This window comes from Eucyclogobius newberryi, unplaced genomic scaffold, assembly GCF_026437365.1.
Source record: "Eucyclogobius newberryi isolate DKJ021-1_F unplaced genomic scaffold, fEucNew1.0.hap1 SCAF_3, whole genome shotgun sequence".
In the NCBI taxonomy this organism is placed as follows: Eukaryota; Metazoa; Chordata; class Actinopteri; order Gobiiformes; family Gobiidae; genus Eucyclogobius; species Eucyclogobius newberryi.
This window is the reverse complement of record NW_027315945.1, coordinates 33,873,778-33,892,581: the sequence shown is the minus strand read 5'-3', so window position 1 is coordinate 33,892,581 and position 18,804 is coordinate 33,873,778. Positions and strand designations below refer to the sequence as shown.

General features: G+C 46.0%; 1 protein-coding gene across 1 annotated transcript; it reads left to right on the top strand.

Moving 5' to 3' along the window:
* The first annotated feature begins 223 nt into the window (after positions 1-223).
* phc1 (polyhomeotic homolog 1) lies at positions 224-18,483 on the top strand. The gene is made up of 14 exons (XM_072460831.1): positions 224-349; positions 1,231-1,373; positions 2,131-2,241; positions 3,203-3,268; positions 3,356-3,496; positions 4,780-4,929; positions 7,231-7,911; positions 8,518-8,653; positions 8,767-8,939; positions 12,035-12,098; positions 12,182-12,269; positions 15,544-15,697; positions 15,780-15,999; positions 17,225-18,483. Exons 2-14 carry the CDS (start codon positions 1,236-1,238, stop codon positions 17,374-17,376), a joined length of 2,274 nt encoding a protein of 757 aa, XP_072316932.1. The 5' UTR covers positions 224-349; positions 1,231-1,235; the 3' UTR covers positions 17,377-18,483.
* Positions 18,484-18,804: the final 321 nt, after the last annotated feature.

The window sequence follows — 18,804 nt, the reverse complement described above, 5'->3', positions numbered from 1 at the left end:
AATACATACATTTAAACATTATGTCAATACTATGGATTTTTTTGCCCTGTGTAAAAATAAAAACATGATAAATTACATTACTTTCTGTTAGAATTTAGCCACTTTTACAATCACAAAATGGCCGCCGCGTTTGCCAAAATAGCAGAATCCGTTTCCCTCTAGCGTCACTCGTGACTGTGCCGTCTCCTCCTGAGCACCAGGGGGCGCAGTTCACTCTGGGATCGACCACAGCGGGGCGGGGGAAAGTTGGAGCCAAATTTTCCTGCAAACTAAAGTGTTGTCGATGTTTGTGCACCAAGATTTGGACCTAAAACATTTACTGCGTTTTAAACTTGAAGATCATAAAGAGGTAAACACACAAGCACGCGGCTGTGGCACGCGCACGTAGCACGTTAGCATCAACATACTTTTGAGCTAAAGTTTGCGTTTGCTACTGCATCTGTTGCTGTTTGTTAGCATATGCAAAAGTACTAAACTTTTCAAACTTTATCTTAAAGTGGAACGTGTCGATCAATAAATGAATGTTTCTTTATTGCACGTGTTTTAGTTCGTAGATTTGTCCATTTATGCACTGTTTTGTGTGTTTACTTCTGTGTAATTACATGTGTTGTTGTTGTTGTCAGATGTAAGGTTAGTGTTGTCAGAAATTGTACTGAATATCTGAACTTTAAAATATATATGATGATTTCCTCGTGCACAGTGGGAAGAGGAATCAAAACTTAAAGTAGTATTGTTACTTCAGTGAGGTATTGTATAGAGCTGCTACGATTAATCAGAATAACACAAACACTCTGACAAAGACAGTGGCATTAATTAGTCAAAATGTTTCTAATTTTCATCAATAATACACTTTGATTCCAAATATTCACAATCTAGAAGTCTTCTGTCACCATATTTTGAACTTAATTTGGTAAAACATGTCATTATAAACTTTGACAACGAAAAAACGGTTGTTAATTGTAGCCCTAGTAAGGTGTACTTGGATATAGAAAGTAACCTCTTGTGAGGGAAATGATCTGCATTTGACCCGTCCATCAAACCTGTCAGAGCAAACCTGTTATATCTGTCCATCTCCAGATCATGAGCTCGTCTTGGTCAGGAGGATCATAGCTGGAGGATCCGCTCACACTTGTTTGAGCCCAGTTTAATTCTGATGCAGCTTTGATTTTGTGTTCTTTGTGTGATTATGATTAATGTGCCAGATTTGTGATCATAATGTGATGTTTGCAGGTGCCATGGATGCAAACGAAGAGCAGAACAACGCTGCGGCTGCGGCTGCTGCTGCTGCTGCAAACGGAGCCGCTCAGACCGGTGGAAACTCTCGCACGGCTCAGATCGCTCACATGTCGCTGTACGAGAGGCAGGCTGTTCAGGTGAGCGCTTCAGGAATCACTGTAAAAGATGAAAAGTTTGTGATTGAACGACTTAATACTGTCGTTTTCTCTTCACTTTGTTGCCCCTAAAGTCCATGTGGTGCGTGAGTTTGAGCAGAGCAGGGAGCTGTGTATCTCCCAAATTAGTTAATTTAATATATAATAATCTGTAAAAAAACAAACCATTTGCCGTGTACTCTTTCGAATAACGGTATAAAGTCAACAGTATACAGTCTTTTGTGGTTCATTTGACTTTTTATTCATGTTTTGTGTGATACTTGAATCTCAACCAAGAACGTTATAATCACCCTTCAGTGCATTTCACATGGATTATATACAAAATAAATAAAAAATACACTTTTTTCGTCGACTCCACCCATTCTTAATTGAAGTGTAAATTGAGAAATACTGAGATCATTCCACAATCTGCCGATCTGCCGTGTTTACCGTATTTTCCAGAGTATAAGTCGCACCAGCCAAAAAGTGCATAATAGAGAAGAAAAAAACATGTATAAGTTGCACTGGAGAATGAAATGCGGTTGCAATTGTGAAAATAACAAATAATATCACATATAAGTCGCTCTGGAGTATAAGTATTTAGTATATAAGTATAAGCCGCACCCCGGCCAAAACTATGAAAAAAGTTCTCTCATCTGTTGTATGTTCCAACCAAATAAACAAACAAATAAACACACGCAGACCAGTGTTTTCCTCTTGTCTGTGACCGGTGTAACGTTCTGTGCTTCTGTTATTTCAGGCGCTTCAAGCTCTGCAGCGACAGCCCAACGCGGCGCAGTATTTTCAGCAGCTGATGCTCCAGCAGCAGATCAGCAGCGCTCAGCTACAGAACCTGGCAGCCGTTCAGCAGGTGAAACCATCCGACACTCGTACCGCGGTTTACAACCAACCGGGGAATGTGGTGATGTCCAAATGTCACGCTATGACATCACCACAAGATTAATTTCACCATATGATGTTTATTGTGAGATGTAGAACAAAATTGTAGAACTCTTACTTTTAAAATACCTTAACACGGAGAAGCTTAATAACTCTGAATTATTCATTGTCTGGCCTCAAATCGAGCTATTGTTCATGCTTTGTGTTGTTTTTCAGCTGCAATAATACGTTTATGTTGAAAGAACTTGTACCATATTTTCCGGAGTATAAGTCGCACCAGCAAAATTGCATCATAGAGAAGGAAAAACACATTTAAGTCGCATTTTTGGGGAAATGTATTTGATCAAATCCAAGACCAAGAACAGACATTTCATCTGTAAATGCAGTTTAAAATAATAACAGATGAGAGAACATGGTGAATAGGTGTACATATGCTAACGCTAACACCTTCAGCTACATGACGTATGCTAACGCTAACACCTTCAGCTACATGAGGCACAGACAGAACTGTGGTAAGTGTCTGGTATGTTGACGTAACATATGAACAGTTATTCAGATAACTATAGCATAAAGAACATGCTAACAAGTTTAGCAAAGCATCAGTTTTACCCCAAATCACTAAATCCATTGAATTCTTCTTCCTCTGTGTCACTTCTAAACAACTCCACAAACTCCAGAGGAAGAGGAAGTGCAGATTCTTCTTCTGCGTCGCTTAGAGCCTAGAGCGCCCTCTTGTGGTTGGTGAAAATAACAAATAATATCACATATAAGTTGCTCTGGAGTTTAAGTCGCTCCCTGGCTAAAATTATGAAAAAAAGTGTGACTTATGGTCCAGAAAATACGGCAATTTTGATACATAATACGAGAGTGTGTGATATTAATGTGAGACTTATTCATATTTCTCTTCTTAAACCCCGGCTGTCTCTGAACAGGCCACGCTCGCTGCCAGTCGACAGTCCAACGCTCCGAGTAACAGCGGCTCTCAGACCGCCACCACGGTAACGACTCCGCGTCCAGACTCTGCTCCGTCCTGCGCGAGTGACGATTCTGTTTGATTCTAAACGTGTGAAAATGTGTGTGTGAAGGTGAACCTGAGCACCACGTCTGCCGGGGGAGCCGCGCCGCGCCCGCACGGCCCGCCCACGTCCGCCACCACCACCGCCGCCCTGAACCAGTCCGTGCTGATCGGGAGCAACTCGGCGGGCCAAGGACAGATGTATTTGAGAGTAAGTGCGAAGCGGGAAGTGGGAGCGAAGAGGGGGCAGAGACATTCAGCAAATGATCAAACATGCGAGCTGGGGTTTTGGGCTCTCGACCTGTGCTGCAGCGTAGACAGATTTAAAGATTCAAGCTGAGCGTTTCACTTGGAGCTGCTCAGAGCAAAGTTAAAGCTGCACGATGTCTTTAAACTTTTGACTTTTATTCAATCATTATTTAGAACTACTTTATCCACGTCCAGTCTCATTTTAGAGCCGGACATTTTGAGACGAATAAAGGTTCTCTTATACATATTGTTCATCATAATATCTTTGGCTGGTGCTATTTGTTATGAAGACATTGTTCATTAGTTACAAAGTGCACCTTTAACCTGTAACCAAAGAAAATACATGATCATTTACTAGTAATTGTATAGTAATATATATTAGTATTTGATTGGTTTAGTAATAGTAACTGATCATTTGTTTAATTGTAAATCCCTAGTGTCTAGATGTTTAGCTCTTTAGCTGTTTAGTCAGTTAATCAGTGTTTTAGTCGGGGATTAAAAAGATTTGGGAATAAATGTTATGTTCTACCCTTTTTACACATGTTAGTTAGTACACAACTACTACATAACTAGTACTTTCCTGTACAAGTTATTGTGTTTGCATGAAATCCTGTGAGCGCGTGGACTTGAGCCCTTTTAGTCGACTAATTCATGCACGGAATGTGTTTCAGGACGATACGCTTTTGTCTCGATACAAGATAAGATATTCCTCTATTGTCCACACATGGGGAAATTCCATTGTTGCAACGCAGGTAGATAGAGAGGAAAAGGACAGATAACTTATAGGAAGTTTAAAAAACACTCTTAATAGAAGAACTCTTATAAACAAAACCGCTTATAAACAAAAACTCCTATAGACAAAACCTCTCATATCTTAATAGGGAATGGAGGGGAAAAATAAAGATAAAATTAAATAAAAACGATCAGCAAACACCATATGTGCTGTGATTTAGATATATTGCAATTCAATCAGAATAAGTATCGCAATACTTTACCTAAAATAAAGTTTAAAAGTAGTATAGAATAGCATGCGTTGATCAAGTAAAGGGTCAAAGTGAAGACGCACATTAATGGCTGATGTCACAATAACTGTAGCTTTATTACATACACAGTGTCATTAAATTATGTGTGATTCATGTTGCTAGGACGATACAATACAACAAGAGGAAAATGTATTGCAAAACCACATATTGTCCCAGCCGTAGTATCTTTCCACTCAGAATGTCTTTGCTGTCCGTCTGGCAGGTGAACCGCTCTCTCCGCGCTCCTCTGGCCTCTCAGTTCATCTTCATGCCCGGAGGAACGGCCACGGCGACGGTTGCCACGGTGGCCCAGGCTCAGCAGACGCACGACGCCGCTCTGGCAAACGGAGCCGTCCAGTCCGACAACGACCAGGTTCGAACACGACGCGCATTCATTCACGTGCGTCGACTCGTTTGACATGTGGCGGATCAGACAGTGAGATTGTTAAGTCATAGTGATTGTTCTCTAGATCAGTGAGATAAATTACTACAAAAAATACTTAGAAAAATTATTAAATTGATTGATTTTTACCCTTTTTCGCCATTTTGTATCGTAAAAAAAGTGGCTACAATAGAAAAAAAGCACAATGAAACACGCTTGTAGATGATTGGTATCAATAAAGAGTCATGGATATCATAAATTTACCGTATTTTTCGGACTATAAGTAACACCTTTTTTCATAGTTTTGGCCGGGGTGCAACTTATACTTATATTTATACTTATATGTGTTATTAGGCCCGAGCGCCACAAGCTGGCGAGAGGCCTATTAATCTCGTAAGGCCGTGCAAAGCACGGCTGTGAAAGTGCGCACATAGTGCGCACGAAATCGAGCACGAAGCGCTCGCCCACTTCCAAACACTCACTAACGCACTCCTTCACTCATGCACGCTCCGTGCATACTAATTAGTAGTAGGAAAATGGAACATTACCGTTGTAAACGGGCGAAGCCCGTGCAAAAGTGCGCACTAAACGAGCACTTTACATTGAAGCACTCATTTGCGCTAAGTAGCTCACGAATACGTTCCCCATCTCTTGCATGTTCCGTGCATATAAGCATGTAATGCAAAAATTGAACATTATTACTGTATAGAGGGCCAAAAACACAAAGTGGGCTGAGCCCACTCAAAATTAACAAAAGTACCCGTCAGTGACCAGGGACCCACACCATGAGGTAGGAAAGCGCGAGCGCTTTCCGAAAATGTATAGTTTATGATATTTGAAAAATGGGAAACATTGTTTTCTCTTCTTCTTCTTCTCTCCCAACCCCCCTATTTTTCACCCAGTGAACATTGACGAAAAGTCACAAAAATTTGCACACCTCTAAAAATCGTGCCTCTCTACATTCTGGCTATTTCCCTTTTCTAAAATAAATAAAAATTGTCGCGTCAACGCCCCCAAATGTACTAAAAATGCATTGAGAGATGGGAAATGACCCCAAAAAAATCTGATCGTAGAATCATGAAATTTGGCGCACAGGTAGATGGTGACAAGAGAAGTAAGAAATATTACTACGGCAACGCCGTCCGCCCAACCAAATGTCGGCCATATTGCTTCAAAAATGGCTAAACATGACTTCGGAGTTTTTCCAAACGTCGTACTTTTACGAACTCCTCCCAGGGCGTTGGCCCTAAAAAGCTGAAATTTGGTGAAATTGCTACTGAGGAGTGGGACATCAAAAGTTATTCAAATTACATTGATACCTCTCACGGTCTCTGTCCGAATTGCGTCAAATTAGAATCAGTTGTTAAACTCTTTGCCCTAAACCTACTTGAAGTGAAATAAATTCATTTGGCGCCACAGCGCCCCCTACAGATTTTATATGGAGGTTAAATGTTTAGTTTTGCGAAATTTTATGAAATTTGACACACAACTCAATTTTAGCATCCCCATCAAAAAAGTCAATGAGACCCATGTCATAATTGTTATGGTTTTGCCGTAGCGATGACCAAAACCTCCCATGTTATTCCAATGGGGAAATCGCCAGAACATGTTTACACTTTATACTTTCACAAACTCCTCCCAGGGCGTTAGCCCTATTAACCTGAAATTTGGTGAGACTCATCTTCAGGGGTGGACCATCAAAAGTTATTCACATTTTTATTCAAAGAGTCACGGTGTCTGTGCGGCAAAGCCGCACATTTTGCCAAGAATTCAAAATAAAATAGCTTTTTGATGGTAAAACAAAGGGGAGAAGATGTGACAGTGTCACAGATTCAGCAGTAAGCGTAACGCGCCCCCTCCTCTTGCGGCGTGGCGGCGGCGTGGCGAAGGCCGATCATTGCCGCTTGCGGCTATATTTATTTGTTATTTTCACACTTGCAACCACATTTCATACTCCAGTGCGACATGTAGATGTTTTTTTCTTCTCTATTATGCATTTTTTGGCTGGTGCGACTTATATTTCGGTGTGATTTATAGTCCAGAACATACGGTACCTTCTGCAGCGCAAATAGTACCAAAAAAAAAACAACTAAAACATTTCCCCACTGGTGCAACTAAAATGTACAGAATCCGGAATAAAACATAATCTGTCTAATTATCTGAAGTTTAATACTTTTTTCAGATGTAATCATTGACTATTGCCTAATTGAAATAATAAAAAAGGTCTGTTATACATTATGATTTTTGGTTTTGCTAGTGCAGTTTTCTTTGGTCCAATCCCTTCACTTTCAGGTGCAGAACCTGGCGCTCCACCACGCGTCCAGCCCGAGAACACTGGCCGTCAAATCTGAGCTCCCGGAGAGGAAAGACGCCTTCGGTCAGCAGCCTCAGCCTTTCGGACAAACCCGACAACAACAAGTCCAGCCTCAGCCGGCCAAACCGTTCAGCCAGCAGCCGGGCGCGTCCGCCAAGTCCGGGACCGCGGCGGCCATGACGGTGTCGCCGGCCGTCTCCGTGGCGACGACCTCCTCCGCCCTTCCCCTCTCGCAGCTCCTCCTCTCGTCGACGTCCACCCCGGTCATCCTGGTGCCCACGTCCAGCGTCTCCACCTCCTCCCAGGGCTACCCCATCGCCTCCGTCACCCCCAAACCCAACATGACCGCGCAGACGCTCGTCGTCCAGCCCCTGCAGCAGGACAAGAGCCCGGTGCCCATCCAGCCCAAGACGGCCCAGGGCCACCGCTTGCCCGTGCAGCTGCCCCCCCGGCTCCCCACGCCCATCCTGCCGGCCCCTCCCAGCGGCGCGGCGTCGTCAGGGTGTCAGGGCGCGCCTCACGTGCCGGTGCAGTTGGTGGGCGCGAGGCAGAGCGCGGGAGGAGCGGCGCAGGCCCTGGCGCACGTGAGAAGCAACGCGGCCCATGAGCAGGCGGCGGCGGCGGCTGGGGGCGTGGCCAACAACACGCCGGCCAATGTGGTGAGGGAATAAGGCTTTACGCTCGATCACGGCAAAGATATATATATAGGAGAATATTTAATGGACACGTGTTTGTACTCGTTTTGAGATTTTAACCACGATAAATCATTGTTGAAGTTGAAGTTATATTTAGCTTCACTCACGCTTCTCCTCTCCCGCCCGAGCCTCAGAAAACACTCTTAAGTTTTGTAATGTCATGGGTTGAGCTCTGAGTTTTTAGTTTTATGTCCATACATTATTGTCAGACCCGTTCTGAGCGTTTCGGCCTCAAACCGCATTCATTTCAACTGCATGTTTAAATTAGCATGTTGGGGCAAGCTAGCTTTTGTTTGCTTCTCCTTGGTAATTCTCTCTGCTGCCTGTAAATGGCGTGCAAACTCAAATCCTGATGGAAAACATCACGATGTAAAGTGAAGTACCCTTTCAGTAGATGTATTATTAAAGCTCTAAAACGTGAGAATTTAATCAACAAACAAACAAACAAACAAACAAACAAACAAACCAGAGCTAGTCCAAACTACTAAATAATAATCTACATTCATTTGAATCCATGTTGCTGCTCTTTTCTTGCCGTGTTATAATGATTTAACCTCTTGTTGTTTTCAGACCAAACCTCTGGCTGGATCTCTGAAGAGGAAGTCTGACTGTGACGTTCCCGGCGACATCATCACCTCAGAACCACTGGAGTCCATGGCGACGAAAGACTCGGCTCCGCCCCTGTCGCCGGCGCCGAAGGACTTGGGTACGACGCCGAGGAAGTCACGTTAGATTATGACGGGCGATATAAAGAAATCATTTTGTAGAACGACATTTACATAATAGTTTGAACCCCGTTGTCTCTTTGCTCTCCGCTAGCTCCGCCCGCCGCCTTCTCGTCTCCGCCCACTCTCTCGTTGCCGCCGCCGCTGTCGAGAGTCGGCCTCTGCGATAAAGAGCGTCCACCTCTTCCTCAGGCCGTGGTCAAACCTCAGGTCCTCACTCATCTCATCGAGGGCTTCGTCATCCAGGAAGGAGCCGAGCCTTTCCCCGTAAGAGCCTGCACCGTCACACTCTGACCCATCACACTCTGACCCATCACACTCTGACCCATCACACTCTGACCCCATCACACTCTGACCCCATCACACTCTGACCCATCACACTCTGACCCCATCACACTCTGACCCCATCACACTCTGACCCCGTCACACTCTGAACCCGTCACACTCTGACCTCGTCACACTCTGACCCCATCACACTGACCCATCACACTCTGACCCCATCACACTCTGACCCCATCACACTCTGACCTCATCACACTCTGACCCCGTCACACTCTGACCCCATCACACTCTGACCCCGTCACACTCTGACCCCGTCACACTCTGACCCCGTCACACTCTGACCTCATCACACTCTGACCCAGTCACACTCTGACCCCGTCACACTCTGACCCCATCACACTCTGACCCATCACACTCTGACCCCATCACACTGACCCCATCACACTCTCACCCCATCACACTCTGACCCCGTCACACTCTGACCCCGTCACACTCTGACCCGTCACACTCTGACCCGGTCACACTCTGACCTCATCACACTCTGACCCGTCACACTCTGACCTCGTCACACTCTGACCCCGTCACACTCTGACCCCGTCACACTCTGACCCCGTCACACTCTGACCCCGTCACACTCTGACCCCGTCACACTCTGACCCCATCACACTCTGACCTCTTCACACTCTGACCCCGTCACACTCTGACCTCATCACACTATGACCCTGTCACACTCTGACCTCGTCACACTCTGACCCCGTCACACTCTGACCTGATCACACTCTGACCTGATCACACTCTGACCTCGTCACACTCTGACCCCGTCACACTCTGACCTCGTCAAACTCTGACCTCGTCACACTCTGACCTCGTCACACTCTGACCCCATCACACTCTGACCCCATCACACTCTGACCCCATCACACTCTGACCCCATCACACTCTGACCCCATCACACTCTGACCCCGTCACACTCTGACCTCGTCACACTCTGACCTCGTCACACTCTGACCCCGTCACACTCTGACCCCGTCACACTCTGACCCCGTCACACTCTGACCTCGTCACACTCTGACCCAGTCACACTCTGACCCCGTCACACTCTGACCCCGTCACACTCTGACCCCGTCACACTCTGACCCATCACACTGACCCCGTCACACTGACCCCGTCACACTCTGACCTCGTCACACTCTGACCCCGTCACACTCTGACCCCGTCACACTCTGACCCCGTCACACTCTGACCCGTCACACTCTGACCCGGTCACACTCTGACCCGGTCACACTCTGACCTCATCACACTCTGACCCCGTCACACTCTGACCTCGTCACACTCTGACCCCGTCACACTCTGACCCCGTCACACTCTGACCCCATCACACTCTGACCTCTTCACACTCTGACCCCGTCACACTCTGACCCGTCACACTCTGACCTGATCACACTCTGACCTGATCACACTCTGACCCCATCACACTCTGACCCCGTCACACTCTGACCCCGTCACACTCTGACCCCGTCACACTCTGACCCATCACACTCTGACCTCTTCACACTCTGACCTCTTCACACTCTGACCCTGTCACACTCTGACCCATCACACTCTGACCCCATCACACTCTGACCCATCACACTCTGACCCATCACACTCTGACCCCATCACACTCTGACCCCGTCACACTCTGACCTCGTCACACTCTGACCTCGTCACACTCTGACCCCATCACACTGACCCATCACACTCTGACCCCATCACACTCTGACCTCATCACACTCTGACCCCGTCACACTCTGACCCCGTCACACTCTGACCCCATCACACTCTGACCCCGTCACACTCTGACCCCGTCACACTCTGACCTCATCACACTCTGACCCAGTCACACTCTGACCCCGTCACACTCTGACCCCATCACACTCTGACCCATCACACTCTGACCCCATCACACTGACCCCATCACACTCTCACCCCATCACACTCTGACCCCGTCACACTCTGACCCCGTCACACTCTGACCCCGTCACACTCTGACCCGTCACACTCTGACCGGTCACACTCTGACCTCATCACACTGACCCATCACACTGACCCCGTCACACTCTGACCTCTTCACACTCTGACCCCGTCACACTCTGACCTCGTCACACTCTGACCCCGTCACACTCTGACCTGATCACACTCTGACCTGATCACACTCTGACCCCGTCACACTCTGACCCCGTCACACTCTGACCCCGTCACACTCTGACCTCGTCAAACTCTGACCTCGTCACACTCTGACCCCGTCACACTCTGACCCCATCACACTCTGACCTCATCACACTCTGACCCCATCACACTCTGACCCCATCACACTCTGACCTCATCACACTCTGACCCCATCACACTCTGACCCCGTCACACTCTGACCCCGTCACACTCTGACCTCATCACACTCTGACCCAGTCACACTCTGACCCCGTCACACTCTGACCCCGTCACACTCTGACCCATCACACTGACCCCATCACACTGACCCCATCACACTGACCCCATCACACTCTCACCCCATCACACTCTGACCTCGTCACACTCTGACCCCGTCACACTCTGACCCGTCACACTCTGACCCGGTCACACTCTGACCTCATCACACTCTGACCCATCACACTGACCCCGTCACACTCTGACCTCGTCACACTCTGACCCCGTCACACTCTGACCCCGTCACACTCTGACCCCATCACACTCTGACCTCTTCACACTCTGACCCCGTCACACTCTGACCTCATCACACTATGACCCCGTCACACTCTGACCTCGTCACACTCTGACCCCGTCACACTCTGACCCGTCACACTCTGACCTGATCACACTCTGACCCCATCACACTCTGACCTCTTCACACTCTGACCCCATCACACTCTGACCCCGTCACACTCTGACCCATCACACTCTGACCTCTTCACACTCTGACCTCTTCACACTCTGACCTCTTCACACTCTGACCCTGTCACACTCTGACCCTGTCACACTCTGACCCGTCACACTCTAACCTCGTCACACTCTGACCTCGTCACACTCTGACTCTCTGGTTGCAGGTGGCTGGACTCCTCAAAGACAGAGACTTCTCCCTCATGGCGCTGTCAGAGAATGGCCCCGCCCGTGAGTCCGTGTACAAATATAACAAATATGAGTATAATTATACTTCTATACATCTAACCATGTATTCTCTGGTGATATTCTAGTGTTGAAGTGCGAGTATTGTGGAAACTTGGCTCCGGCCAATCAGTTCAGAGGATCCAAGAGATTCTGTACAAACACCTGCGCCAAGAGGTACGGGATATTTTAGTACTTTAGTACTTTGTTCAGTTAAGAATATTATTCAAATATATATTGTATAGGCATTCCTCCTTACAGACCCCGTCCGAGCACTGTCTGTAATGTACTCCTTCTTCTACTCTTCCTTCTACTCCTTCTTCTGTACATGTTAGACTTTAGCTCGTGGTGACCTCGTTGTGACCTCTTTGTGACCTCGTTGCAGCTTGTATTCCCCTGTGCGCTGCAGCGCACAGACTTCAACTTTTAAAATTGTCACGTGACTAAAATGTGTGTCTAAATTGGCCCGATAATCTCATACATTAGTGAAACCAGTTGCGTTGCACCTTCTCTCTGTGACACAAGTGTGGTAAAGTTGCACCTTCTCTCTGACATAAGTGTGTTAAAGTTGCATCTTCTCTCTATGTCTTAAAGTTGCATCTTCTCTCTATGTCTTAAAGTTGCCTCTTCTCTCTGTGACACAAGTGTGTTAAAGTTGCATCTTCTCTCTGTGACACAAGTGTGTTAAAGTTGCATCTTCTCTCTGTGACACAAGTGTGTTAAAGTTGCCTCTTCTCTCTATGTCTTAAAGTTGCCTCTTCTCTCTGTGACACAAGTGTGTTACAGTTGCCTCTTCTCTCTATGTCTTAAAGTTGCCTCTTCTCTCTGTGACACAAGTGTGTTAAAGTTGCATCTTCTCTCTGTGACACAAGTGTGTTAAAGTTGCCTCTTCTCTCTATGTCTTAAAGTTGCCTCTTCTCTCTGTGACACAAGTGTGTTACAGTTGCCTCTTCTCTCTATGTCTTAAAGTTGCCTCTTCTCTCTGTGACACAAGTGTGTTAAAGTTGCCTCTTCTCTCTGTGACACAAGTGTGTTAAAGTTGCATCTTCTCTCAATGTCTTAAAGTTGCCTCTTCTCTCTGTGACACAAGTGTGTTACAGTTGCCTCTTCTCTCTGTGACACAAGTGTGTTACAGTTGCCTCTTCTCTCTGTGACACAAGTGTGTTACAGTTGCCTCTTCTCTCTGTGACATAAGTGTGTTACAGTTGCCTCTTCTCTCTATGTCTTAAAGTTGCCTCTTCTCTCTGTGACACAAGTGTGTTAAAGTTGCCTCTTCTCTCTGTGACACAAGTGTGTTAAAGTTGCCTCTTCTCTCTGTGACACAAGTGTGTTAAAGTTGCCTCTTCTCTCTGTGACACAAGTAGTGTGTTAAAGTTGCCTCTTCTCTCTATGTCTTAAAGTTGCCTCTTCTCTCTGTGACACAAGTGTGTTAAAGTTGCACCTTCTCTCTGGGACATAAGTGTGTTAAAGTTGCATCTTCTCTCTGGGACATAAGTGTGTTAAAGTTGCATCTTCTCTCTGGGACACAAGTGTGTTAAAGTTGCACCTTCTCTCTGGGACATAAGTGTGTTAAAGTTGCATCTTCTCCATCCATCCATTTTCTACCGCTTGTTCCCTTTCGGGGTCGCGGGTGACTGGAGCCTATCCCAGTGACTTCGGGCCTTAGGCGGGGTACATCCTGGACAGTGGCCAACTCGTCGCAGATGAGTCTCTCTATGTCTTAAAGTTGCCTCTTCTCTCTGTGACACAAGTGTGTTAAAGTTGCATCTTCTCTCTATGTCTTAAAGTTGCCTCTTCTCTCTGTGACACAAGTGTGTTAAAGTTGCCTCTTCTCTCTGTGACACAAGTGTCTTAAAGTTGCCTCTTCTCTCTGTGACACAAGTGTGTTAAAGTTGCATCTTCTCTCTATGTCTTAAAGTTGCCTCTTCTCTCTGTGACACAAGTGTGTTAAAGTTGCCTCTTCTCTCTGTGACACAAGTGTCTTAAAGTTGCCTCTTCTCTCTGTGACACAAGTGTGTTAAAGTTGCATCTTCTCTCTATGTCTTAAAGTTGCCTCTTCTCTCTGTGACACAAGTGTGTTAAAGTTGCCTCTTCTCTCTGTGACATAAGTGGGTTAAAGTTGCCTCTTCTCTGTGACATAAGTGGGTTAAAGTTGCCTCTTCTCTCTGTGACATAAGTGTGTTAAAGTTGCCTCTTCTCTCTGTGACATAAGTGTGTTACAGTTGCCTCTTCTCTCTGTGACATAAGTGTGTTACAGTTGCCTCTTCTCTCTGTGACATAAGTGTGTTACAGTTGCCTCTTCTCTCTGTGACATAAGTGTGTTACAGTTGCCTCTTCTCTCTGTGACATAAGTGTGTTACAGTTGCCTCTTCTCTCTGTGACATAAGTGTGTTACAGTTGCCTCTTCTCTCTGTGACATAAGTGTGTTACAGTTGCCTCTTCTCTCTGTGACATAAGTGGGTTAAAGTTGCACCTTCTCTCTCTGACATAAGTGGGTTGAAGTTGCACCTTCTCTCTGACATAAGTGTGTTAAAGTTGCACCTTCTCTCTGTGACATAAGTGTGTTAAAGTTGCACCTTCTCTGTGACATAAGTGGGTTAAAGTTGCACCTTCTCTCTGTGACATAAGTGGGTTAAAGTTGCACCTTCTCTCTGACATAAGTGTGTTAAAGTTGCCTCTTCTCTCTGTGACACAAGTGTGTTAAAGTTGCCTCTTCTCTCTGTGACACAAGTGTCTTAAAGTTGCCTCTTCTCTCTGTGACACAAGTGTGTTAAAGTTGCATCTTCTCTCTATGTCTTAAAGTTGCCTCTTCTCTCTGTGACACAAGTGTGTTAAAGTTGCCTCTTCTCTCTGTGACATAAGTGGGTTAAAGTTGCCTCTTCTCTGTGACATAAGTGGGTTAAAGTTGCCTCTTCTCTCTGTGACATAAGTGTGTTAAAGTTGCCTCTTCTCTCTGTGACATAAGTGTGTTACAGTTGCCTCTTCTCTCTGTGACATAAGTGTGTTACAGTTGCCTCTTCTCTCTGTGACATAAGTGTGTTACAGTTGCCTCTTCTCTCTGTGACATAAGTGTGTTACAGTTGCCTCTTCTCTCTGTGACATAAGTGTGTTACAGTTGCCTCTTCTCTCTGTGACATAAGTGGGTTAAAGTTGCACCTTCTCTCTCTGACATAAGTGGGTTAAAGTTGCACCTTCTCTCTGACATAAGTGTGTTAAAGTTGCACCTTCTCTCTGTGACATAAGTGTGTTAAAGTTGCACCTTCTCTGTGACATAAGTGGGTTAAAGTTGCACCTTCTCTCTGTGACATAAGTGGGTTAAAGTTGCACCTTCTCTCTGTGACATAAGTGGGTTAAAGTTGCACCTTCTCTCTGTGACATAAGTGGGTTAAAGTTGCACCTTCTCTCTGTGACATAAGTGTGTTAAAGTTGCACCTGTGTTTGCCCGTCACAGATATAACGTGAGCTGCAGTCAGCACTTCAGAATCAGTCGAAGTCGAAGCGGCTCAGGACTGACGCCGGACGGCCCCAGACGTAAAGGAACGCCGCGCAGGAGCATCTCTGACTCCAGGTCCAACAAGGTCCCAAACAGACACCTGGCCATCAAGGTGAGACGCCGCCCTCTGGTGGACGGGAGGGAGAAACCACGGCAACAGTTCTGAAGAAAAACCTTTGAAACTCTGTGTTTAGTGTCATTCGGAGTCGAGTCACTCGGAGGAGGCGTCCAGCGACGGCGAGGACGACGCCTCTCTGTCTCCCACGTCCTCGCGCTCCGGCTCCAGAGCCGAGGCCCCGCGGTCCGACTGCTCCGCCCCGGGAGCGGCGCCGCTGGACGGGGGCGGCTTCCTGTCGTCCACGCCGGCGCAGTGGAGCGTGGACGAGGTCTTCCGCTTCATCTCGTCTCTCCAAGGTCAGAGGCTCGCCACCATGTCCTTCTGTCTCCAATAGTACTTATGTCCTCACGTTAATCACACACGGTCCACCACACGGTCCACCACACGGTCCACCACACGGTCCACCACACGGTCCACCACACGGTCCACCACACTGTCCACCACACGGTCCACCACACGGTCCACCACACGGTCCACCACACTGTCCACCACACTGTCCAACACACTGTCCACCACACTGTCCACCACACGGTCCACCACACGGTCCACCACACTGTCCACCACACGGTCCACCACACGGTCCACCACACTGTCCACCACACGGTCCACCACACTGTCCACCACACGGTCCACCACACGGTCCACCACACGGTCCACCACACTGTCCACCACACGGTCCACAACACTGTCCACCACACTGTCCAACACACGGTCCACCACACTGTCCACCACACGGTCCACAACACTGTCCACCACACGAGGCGCTGCACCTGCTTTTAATTCTTTTGAAACAGGAAAAACGGCTAGTTCATTTTAAACTCTTACCGAACGCTTTCCCAGCATCCGAAACATTCACCGCGGCGAGTTAACGAGCACTTTTCACAAGGCACCGAGCGAGTTTTGCCATCCCGGGTAAAGCTAACAAGCATTAGCATGCTAACGGCGCACTTCCTGCTTCTCAGAGATTAAAACGCTCTACAATCGGATGCAGAGAAGGTGCAGCGGTCTCATTTTCACCCGAACAGGTGCTTTTACAATACGTCTGTGCTTAAGATGTAACTTTATTAAATGCGGGAAAAAAATCAGCTTTTTAAGTTTCAAATCTAGACTTCTTCATCCTCACGTCTTTGTTCATAAATCCACTCTACAAGGAACGAGTGAAGCTGCTGCAGGAAATGTGCAGAAAACAAGACCCGCAAATTTTCTGATCCACGTTTTACAAAATACTAACAGTTCTGACGCATCTAAACTAGAACTTCCAGGTTTTAAGTGTTCATGTTCTGGTCCGGGCTCCACACTTTAGTCAGGAAACATTAGAGTATACGGTATTTTACAGCAATTATTGAACCTGACAAAAAATCCATTCTCTTCTTATTCATCCATCCATAAAAAACAGTATATTTTAACAAGTTTTGCCCGTCTCCACGTCTCCGCACCGCCCTGATGTGATGGCGAGACCTGATTAACTCGCTGCCGTGCCTGTTGACCGCTCCTGTTGACCGCTCGTTTGTCTCTCTTCAGGCTGCGAGGAGCTGGCGGCTCAGTTTCTGTCGCAGGAGATCGACGGCCAGGCGCTGCTGCTGCTGCGCGAGGACCACCTCATCGCCACCATGAACATCAAACTGGGGCCCGCGCTCAAGATCTGCGCCTCCATCAACGGCCTGCGCGAGTAGCACGAGTGGCACGGGCGCCAGGAGCACGGGAGCCGAAGAGCGCCCGAGAAGTGTTGAATGTACAAGTTTACCTTTATTAAAAAACCCAAACGTCTGCTCGAGTTAAACGGGGGCCGCAGCCACTAATTCGAGTTGAGTCAAACGTAATAATCATCTGGACTTAAAAACACATGCTTTATTAAACCATTTCAGATTTTTAACAATAATACTCTTTATTTGTTAATATTTTCGATCCAGAAGCTTCAGTCACAAAATTTCACCTTTTTATTTGGTTTAAAAAGTCTCAATGTTCAATCGAAATAACCGTTTGACTCGTCGACCACTAAAATAATCATTAGTTACGGCCCTGGAGTCGACTACAGAATATACTGCGTTATTGAAGTAGTTTTGAGTATAATTTAGAGCTCGTCAAAGTATTCCACGACGTCGAGTAGGAAAAGAGACTCGATATGGACCAAATGTTAATCTTAAGCAGTTAAATTAATCATGTTAATTAGGCCCTTTAACTGCGTGTGTTTTTGCACATTTAAAGCTGCGTTTTATGTCCGTGTCGAAACGCAGCATAAAAACATTTTATTACATGTTACTGATAAAAACGACAGATTAAGCTTTGTAAAAAAATAAATAAAAATTAAACTCATTGCATAATCAAAAATATTGTTCAGAGGATTATCAGTTGTAGTAGAAAAATCATATTTAAAAAAGTTATTGTTTAATCAAAAATATTGTGAAGATTAGCAGTTGTAGTAGTAATTAGTTTATCTTTAGGAAATATTAAAGTAAAATCATAAATACTCTGTCTTTATCAGAAAATCATGAACCTTTTTTAAGTAGAAAATAAGAAATCGTTATCAAAAAATGCGAAACTTAAGCTGCTCAAATCGATATTTATCTTCTGAATTCAGTCCAGTTTAACTCGAGTAAATGTTGGCGCAGTGCGGACCCCGAATGTTACAAACAAAAGTATTTTCCACACGTTCACCCGGTGCTTTTACTGTAAATACTGTCAAATGTCTGTAGTTTCTTAGGTTTAGTCGCTTTATTCGTTTAGACTCGACCCGGTTCATTAAGCTCGTTATGACACTTTCTCAAATCTAGTTTTGTTACGTCTTTTTTTTTTATAGCGTTTTACAATAAAGCCGAGTGAAACAAGTGTTCAGTTCTCTGTGTTCAGTTCTCAATAAACTCGACCAAAACAACAACAACTTTAGCTTCTTGGCGTTTCTTTTATTCACATTTTGATCTGGTAAACATGGCACGGCTCCGTCCTGATAAAAAACATCATTTATATTGTCTTGACTCACGATCGTGTTATAAACCACTGTAAATGATTTGAGTGGTTTTCCTCTGTGCCCCGCCCCTTATGTATGTACACGCCCCTTATGTATGTACACGCCCCTTATGTATGTACACGCCCCTTATGTATGT

What these genes read in the sequence shown, in the direction of transcription:
- phc1 (XM_072460831.1), top strand. Translation starts at nt 1,236, where the DNA reads ATGGATGCAAACGAAGAGCAGAACAACGCTGCGGCTGCGGCTGCTGCT. An exon ending in GCTCTCAGACCGCCACCACG is followed by an intron (nt 3,269 to 3,355) that starts GTAACGACTCCG and finishes GTGTGTGTGAAG; the next exon opens with GTGAACCTGAGCACCACGTC. An exon ending in ACAGACACCTGGCCATCAAG is followed by an intron (nt 15,698 to 15,779) that starts GTGAGACGCCGC and finishes CTCTGTGTTTAG; the next exon opens with TGTCATTCGGAGTCGAGTCA.